The 8,258-nt window shown below is 35.7% G+C and overlaps 1 protein-coding gene across 1 annotated transcript in view; it reads left to right on the plus strand.

Annotated features, from left to right (window-relative positions):
* Positions 1 to 7,912, plus strand: part of HSF2 (heat shock transcription factor 2) — a 26,000-nt gene extending 18,088 nt beyond the window's left edge. Inside the window, exons 11-13 of the mRNA XM_029943355.1 lie at positions 3,348 to 3,401; positions 6,379 to 6,463; positions 6,912 to 7,912. Of these exons, the coding sequence (XP_029799215.1) occupies positions 3,348 to 3,401; positions 6,379 to 6,463; positions 6,912 to 7,204 (432 nt within the window). The 3' untranslated portion in view covers positions 7,205 to 7,912. The remainder of the gene's footprint in view (positions 1 to 3,347; positions 3,402 to 6,378; positions 6,464 to 6,911) is intronic.
* The last annotated feature ends 346 nt before the right edge of the window (positions 7,913 to 8,258 follow it).

Here is an 8,258-nt window from a genome sequence, read left to right on the forward strand (position 1 = left end):
GGCAGAGAGAGAGGGAGACACAGAATCTGAAGCAGGCTCCAGGCTGAGCTGTCAGCACAGAGCCTGCCGTGCGGCCCAAACCCACAAACCATGAGATCATGACTTGAGCTGAAGTTGGAGGCTTAACCAACTGAGCCACCCAGGCGCCCCTCAGGTGCCCTTTCATTTAGATTACTTTAATTTAACCTGTCCTCAGGACCTTCTGTAACCAACTCTTCCCTATTTACAGAAGACAGTCACCATGCCCTCATTCTCTCATAAGCTGTGTAATCTCATCTTCCTTCTTAAAGGAAATGCTTTCTTTCTCTGTAAAGCCTGCCCTCTGCCTCTTTTTTCTGGCTCGGTCCTTGATCTTTCCCATCTTGCTTCAGTAAGTACAGGTCTCCATCTTAAACATTTTGATGTGTTACACTGTTCATTTATCATTCTACTTCTCTAATTCTTTCACTATAAAGTTTTAGAAATGAATGGCTGTATTTGGTACTGTTTTTTTACTCTGTATTTCTTTTGAAACCCTGTATTGTCCAATTGCTTATTTACTCTAAGCCTGTGCTGCCTTGGTTTATCTGTAATGAGTGGGCTACAGTTTTTTTTTTTTGTTTGAGATGGATTTGGGTTTCATTTAGTTTATGTCACTTACTAGCTATGGTATTAACCTTGGGAAAACGCACCTCTCTTGCCCACTTTCCCCGTTTGTTAAATGTGGCTAATACCTAACACGAAGGACTCTTTGGGGGATTATAAATAATGATATTATTTTTAACATTAGCAATTTTTGACAGAACTTTTTCTGTTGGTTTTAGAGGCACTGGATTTTTTTTTCTCACCTTCCTAGCTATTCTCTGTTTAATCTAAGAGCTTTTCTTTTTTCTGTTGTTTTCTGCTTATGAATATTCCCCCAAGGTACCATTCTTTGATCCTTTCATTTGTTCTATGTCTCTTTTTCTATCCATTCTCTGTGAAGGGATTTTGGCTTGTGGGATTGCTCTCAAATTTATATCTCTAGTTCCTAATATTTTTTTAAAGTTAAACGCTTCTAGTTCCATGCCTTTGTGATTATCGGTTAAGATCTTGCCTTATGAGTATTGGTGTTTAATGCCAAATTTTTCTTTATTCTCAAAACTACACTTTGCAGCTTTCTTCTTCTTCTTCTTCTTCTTCTTTTCTTCTTCTTCTTCATCATTTTCTAAATGTGTATTTATTTATTTTGAGAGGGAGAGACAGAGCATGAACAGGGGAGGGACAGAGAGAGAAGGAGACAGAATCTGAAGCAGGCTCCAGGCTCTCAACTGTCAGCACAGAGCCCGATGCGGAGCCTGAACTCATGGACTGCAAGATTATGATCTGAGCTGAAGTCGGACACTTAACCAGCTGAGCCACCCAGGCACCCACAGCTTTCTTTTTTCCTATGGTGGTATCAAACTTCTCTTTACTCACCCAGGATAGTAATCACTGAGTCATCTTGGTTTCTATCTCATTGTTCACCAAGTCCCCAAGTATTTTCAAAAATAGCACTCACAAGTCATCCCTGCTCTCTATTTCTACTGTTGCCTCTCTCATCCAAGACCTTCATTATTTTATCTTTGAATTATGCTGTATTATAAAAATCTACCCATAGGTTGTTTTGTTCTCTGAGGGGGCAGAGATGGTAAGGACATGAATAGTATGCTGAGGAACTCATGGATTCTCTGCAGAGTTCAGTATTGAGTGGCCTAGTGTGGAGTGTCAAGCAAGAGACGCCTGGTGTTAGGATTCAACCAACTGTGTCAGTGTCCCTCCTATATGATCTACTTTTATTTGCTTCACATTATGCGTCTCCTGGGGGTACATGAATGTATCCCTGATTTAATGGGTAAGTGAGTAGGGCAAAGAAGGAGTGAGGAGCTCATACTCTACATACGCCACTCTCAATATGGACAAAATTTGGTCAATGTCAGAGGCAATGACAAGCTGAACTTGGCAGAGATTGGCAATTATGTATAGTTATCTACTCTTAAGGATCTAAGTCTCATTCTTTTCCTGGATGAGTAGGTAGTATGAAAGGGGGGAGAGTTAACAAAAGGAAGAACTGGGGATATTTTTAGCTCTATCATGAATGTGGAACTTAAGGAGAGGAATCACTGTCTAGTGAGGGTAGAGGAGGGATCTGTCTGTAATCCCTCTGCATTTCATTTTATCCGATGAACCATTTGGTGTGTACGTTCTCCAAAAATGCTTTAATCACTATATGTCATTGCTGAGGCCTTTTCCAAGTCTGTTATTGCTGACAGGATGTGGTCTTGTCCACTGACTGGCTTTGTTCTACTTTTTGAACTTTATGCATACAACTTACTATTCAACTCAGACTGGTCATCCTGTCTATTTCTGGAACTTACCCCACAATCATTCCTTCTTCTCTATTATTGCTAATACTATAACAGTTTATTCGTCTCTCCATTCTCTCCTTTCTAAATCATAACCATTCTTCAGGGACTGATATGTGTTGGCTAGCTACATAAAGACTTCTTTGTTTCATCTTGCATGTGTGTGTATCTGCACATGTGTGCACTCAAATGTGATTTTTCTCTTAGTACTTTTGATCCCCACTATCCATTACTATTATAGTACTGAATTGTATCTGATCATATGTTGCTAGTTGATATTGTTCTTGTCTTTTAGATTGTAAGCTCCTAGAGAGCAGGAATAGTGTCTTCATCTTGTATTCTTCATAATGTCAGTTATTTCATAGATGCTCAAGAAATCCTTGTGGAATAAATGACTTTGAAGCTTATGACTTAAAAGTTATGTCTGTAAACTGGCTGGATTGAGGAGTGCAGTAAGCAGTGGTCTTTGCATTTCCATCTTCTGTTGCTAGGTGAGGTGAAAAGAACCAACAAGGAGGTGTGCTATTTGGTCAGAGGACTGCATTTGAGGTGTAATTTAGGAGCTACTGTCATAGAGCAGATCCTATAAATTTCTTACATAATTAGCAGATAGTCAGTAAAGGCTTACTGTCTCGGCAAGGGACTCAGGCCTGGGTGCTAGTTACAGCCAAAAGCACTTATAAAATAATAAAGAAAATGGAGGAGAGGGAAAGTGGGGCAAGCCACCATTTGTCTTAAGTGATTTACTCCACTGTTTTATGGAGAAATTCTTAAAACATCTTGCATGGGCTAGCTTGCTCTGCTTTTTTGTATGTTTTTCTTTCTGCTTTCCTGCTTTTCTCTTTCAAACTTGTTTTACTGTATGAAAACTTCCTAGTGCAGGAGCTACATCTCTTCACCCAACATGGATGTATAGAAATTTTGAACACACAGTTCTTTTTAAATATTTTTTAAACTTATCATCTTTCTTGTTTGGTCTTTCAGCTTTTCACTAGTTCTGTGCAGATGAATCCCACAGATTACATCAATAATACAAAAGTAAGTTTTAATTCATGTTGCTCAGGACCCTTAGCTGTAAGAATCTGAAAAAAAAGTCCTAGTAAGTAGAGAGCAATATCACTCCCAGTTACAAAAATCATTTTATATTCTTAACCCTAATATATGTGAACAAGATAGTAAAATTCTAGATGAAAAAATAGCTTTTGGTTATGGGGTGAGTCATCGCCCAATTCTTTAGGCACTTGTGTGATAAACTACCAATATGAAGTCAGCTCTCAAAGGACTGGGAGATCAACTGAACATGTCATGTTCAGGTGTATCACTGAAATAAATTACTAAAGTATTTTTTTAATGTTTTATGTGCTTAAGTTTATATTCTTATTCCTTCTGTAAATAGCTTCTCAGCAGTTTTTGTGGTTATTTACTGGTAACAATATTTTTAAATAAGTTCCTTCATTTTATTAGCATGTAGTAAAAGCTCAGGGATTTGAACTAACTTGTACTAAGTGTAGGTAAGGCAAGTTGAAACAATGAAGTGTGGGTTTTGGATATTTTTTTAAGTAATGGCTTTTGTTATTAGACTTATAGGAACTGCAGTTAGGATTAGCATATGTTGACCTGAAATTCTTTAGCACTTGTTTTTAATAAGTAATAATAGGGATAATTTGAAGTTGTTAAGAGCAGATGATTAGAATCATTCTGTTATTTTGTTTATAACTTATTGTCTTAATTAGGTATATACTCTATCTTGTTTGTTACCAAACTCTTCAGTCCCATTTTTTTACTGAATACAAAGGTTAAATCAGGTCCCCTGAAATTTGTAAAAGTTCTGGATTAGCGGAATCAAAATTTAATTTCATTCTTTTTCCTTATAGTCTAAAAATGAACATATATCAAATATATATGAACACATATCAAATAAATGTGAGTGAGAGAGAGTAGGTTTTTATTTTAATTTTTTAATTTTTATTTTATATTTGAGAGAGAGACACATGTAGAGCACACATTGATGAATAGGAGAGGGCCAAAGAGGGAGGGAGACACAGAATCTGAAGCAGGCTCCAGGCTCCCAGCCGTCAGCACAGAGCCCAGTTGTGGGGCTTTAACTCATGAACTGCAAGATCACAACCTGAGCCAAAGTCAGAAGCTTAACTGACTGAACCACCAGGCGCCCTAGAGTAGAATTTTCCTGATTAATGTCATGTGTGAGGATAGTCTGACCAGATGTTCTGTATATTCAAATGATGTATTATGGCCTGGGTAACTTAGAATGGAAAGAATTTATGAATTTTTGAACTAGGAACTTGATTATACATTCAGTATTTGGATTTTTATCTGAGGTTGGCATACTTTTGTAAAGGCCAGTTGGTAAATATTTTCAGTTTTGCAGGCCATATGTTCTCTGTCACAACTACTCAACACTGTAATCATAGTGCAACAGCAGCATTAGACAGTACGGAAAAGAATGAGTGTGGCTGTGCTTTAGTAAATTATTTACAAAAACAGGCAATGTGCTGAATTTGGCTTGTGGACCAGTTTGCCTGGAATTGTATTTTAAGGTTCTTTGGATCACCTCAGTACTAGGTTTCAGTAAATATGATACTATTACTTGTTAGATCTTAAGGTGAATGAACCCATATCATTTATTTAGTGAATGTGCCTATTGATTGCTAGACATTGAGTCATTCTTTCTTCTTGGATTATCCTCTTTATTCCAAAAGGAATAGCTTAAATACAGTTTTCAGATATAGCAGTAAAATGGCAAATTGCATACTGCTCTGTAGTAATGTAGAAAAATTAGAGAATAACTTTTCATTATAGTTCTAAAATCTAGATTATTGTTTTCAAATAATTGGCACATCCACTGTCATTCCCTTGTTCATGACAGGTGGTATAATGATACAGATTCCACACTCTTTCTTAATAATCAGGATACTGTATTCTGCAGTAGAGGAATTTTATTAGTAGTGGCTAATACTAATAAAGAATTTGCATAGGACTTGACACCCATTTTTCATCCTGGTTCTCATGCTTTAGCGTAACAGCAGCTTTCTTGGAAGCTACTTCTTAAAAAGTAAAAAACAGGTGTTTTTTTTTGCATTAATGTTTATTTATTGTGATTGCTAAATGAGAAATATTTTTATGTTTCTTTTTCAAAAGTTTTAGTTTTATTATACGTTGGGGCCTTTATTATCTCTGAATCCTGGAAACTTGTACTGCTTCATTAATGATGAATATCAGAGGGATTATAGGAATTAGCATGTTTTGTACACCATATGTACTTAACCAGCATGCAGGTTTCTGGGAATTACATTTATTCAGGAAAACTTGTGAACCTCTGCACCTCAGTTTGAACATCCTGGAAATGAGCTTTGAAAAACTAAACAACATTAAAGGTTTAATCCCCTTTACAATCAAATGTGGGGAAAGAAGACACTGGTTGAAAGAAGCAATTTAAATAACAAAGAACTCAAGAGTCTCAAAAAGGAAATGAAGCAACTTCACCTCAACTTTGAGGCTTCCAATTATAGAGATAATAGTTTTAAGGGTATCATACTTACTCTAAATATGTTCAGTTATGCTAAATATTCTGTATGTGAGTGAAATGAGTAGTAATACTTTTAATCAAAACTGTGTAAGATGAGTTTAATTGTTTAAAGAATTATCTTTTAATTAGTTTGAAACCAGCCATCTTTGATTCATTCCCATCTTTTACCCTTCACAAATTCTGCCTGTTCTGTTGAAATGTCCCCTCTTTTCATACTTACTATCATTCTAATTCAGGTTCTTTGTTTCATCCACTTGATGACAGCAATAGTTTTGTTTTTTTTCAACCAGTCTTGTTACCTGTTGAGATCTCTTTCTCTAGTTCATCTTTTCTGGTGCTCCCCCTTCCCATACACTTCAGATAATATATCAGTATTCACATACTGTACCAGTTTTCTATTTTATGCTATTTTTTAGGACTATATAAAATATGAAACAAGTATTTATATATGGCTTTTTTCTCTTTTAGTCTGAGAATAAAGGATTAGAAACTACCAAGAACAATGTAGTTCAGCCAGTTTCAGAAGAGGGAAGAAAATCTAAACCCAAAACAGGTAGGTATAAATGTAGTATTAGTTTTTACAGATTTTTTAAAATTAAAAGTCTTACATAGAAACTAATAGGGAAGTTTATTTCCAACTGTGGACAGTCTGGCCATACTTAACAGTTGAACACAATGTACTGTTCTCAATTTTGTGCATTAATGTATTGAGGTTTCAGCAGATAGAGAAAATTAAATTGGTGAGGTTAATAGTTCGTTAAGTCATTTTTTTCCTAAATTTTAACTTTAGGAGAACTGAATTCTCATAATTATTGAGTAAAAGACTTAACCTTTCTGACTAGTACATTTTTAAATTTATTGACATAAAGTATCTTATTTCTTGTTTGGATGTATAAGAGTAGTTGATTGCATATATGCACATCTGTTTTTATTTTTTCCACCTTCACTTGAACTCTGTATAAGCTGGTGATAAAAGAGCATTTTTCTAATCTTTATTATAGATAAGCAGCTTATCCAGTACACTGCCTTTCCACTTCTTGCATTCCTCGATGGGAACCCTGCTTCTACTGTTGAACAGGGGAGTACAGCATCATCAGAAGTTATGTCCTCTGTAGATAAACCCATAGAAGTTGATGAGCTTCTGGATAGCAGCCTAGATCCAGAGCCAACCCAAAGTAAGCTTGTTCGCCTGGAGCCATTGACTGAAGCCGAAGCTAGTGAAGCCACACTGTTTTATTTATGTGAACTTGCTCCTGCACCTCTGGATAGTGATATGCCACTTTTAGATAGCTAAATCCCCAAGAAGTGGACTCTACATGTATATATTCATCAAAATGATGAACTATTTATTTTAAAGTATCATTTGGTACTTTTTTTTGTAAATTGCTTTGTTTTGTTTAATCAGATACTGTGGAATCAAAAGCACCTTTTGCTTTTCTCACATCACACACTCTTGCAAAGCTTTCAAATGTTACTCAGCTACATAGGTACACAAGATTTAATGCACATTGTTGGTATATCTTTAAGTTGGATTCAAATGCCCATTTTTCTCCAATTATAGTAAATTGGATGTCTTTTTTACATATATGCCCATTAAACCCAGTTAAACTTCTGTTTGTTTTACTTGTTTGATGCTGTCTGTTTGCATTGAGTGTAAGTCACCAGAACTAATGGTAGAACTCTTAAAGCTTTGTCTGTTCCAGTTACTTTTACTAAGTATTTTTCACTTGGCTTATTTTTAAAAACTGGGAACATAAAGTGCCTGTATCTTGTAAAACTTCATTTGTCTCCCTTGTTCAGAGAAGTTCATTCATGTTCAACAGGAAAGGCAAAGTGTACTTGAGTGCTTGCTGTCAGATATGGCTACAGCTTCATATACATAGAAAGAAGGGAAAGGGGTGGCATCAACCCTATCCATCTTGTTGGAGTAGTTTTAAGTAAAATTTTCTGATATGTTTGTGTTTTTTTGAACCATACTATTTAGTAAAATAAATATAATGAATGTTGCGTACTAGTGTCTGTTATGTGTCTTCTTTAGAGGTGACACCCACATGTAGAAATTTTTCTTTTTTATAGGAAGTAGGTAGACTCAAATCCTAAACTGTCTGTTGTCCATTATTGAGTCACACCAAGGTCTTTGTGCCTCATCTCAAAAGATAGACTGTGTATTGCAATTAGGAAGGAATATAAGATCTCTAAACTTAATGTATTTTAAAGGTCTTTGTTAAATCATACTGCTTGCTTTCTATTTTTCTAATAAAGAACTGAGAGAAGTATACCTCTCATTTTCCTAAACGAGGTAAGAACATTATCACTGGGTGCCATCCAAAGAAAGGCCTCTAATTTTT

The sequence above is a fragment of the Suricata suricatta genome, chromosome 7, assembly GCF_006229205.1.
Source record: "Suricata suricatta isolate VVHF042 chromosome 7, meerkat_22Aug2017_6uvM2_HiC, whole genome shotgun sequence".
Lineage (NCBI taxonomy): Eukaryota > Metazoa > Chordata > Mammalia > Carnivora > Herpestidae > Suricata > Suricata suricatta.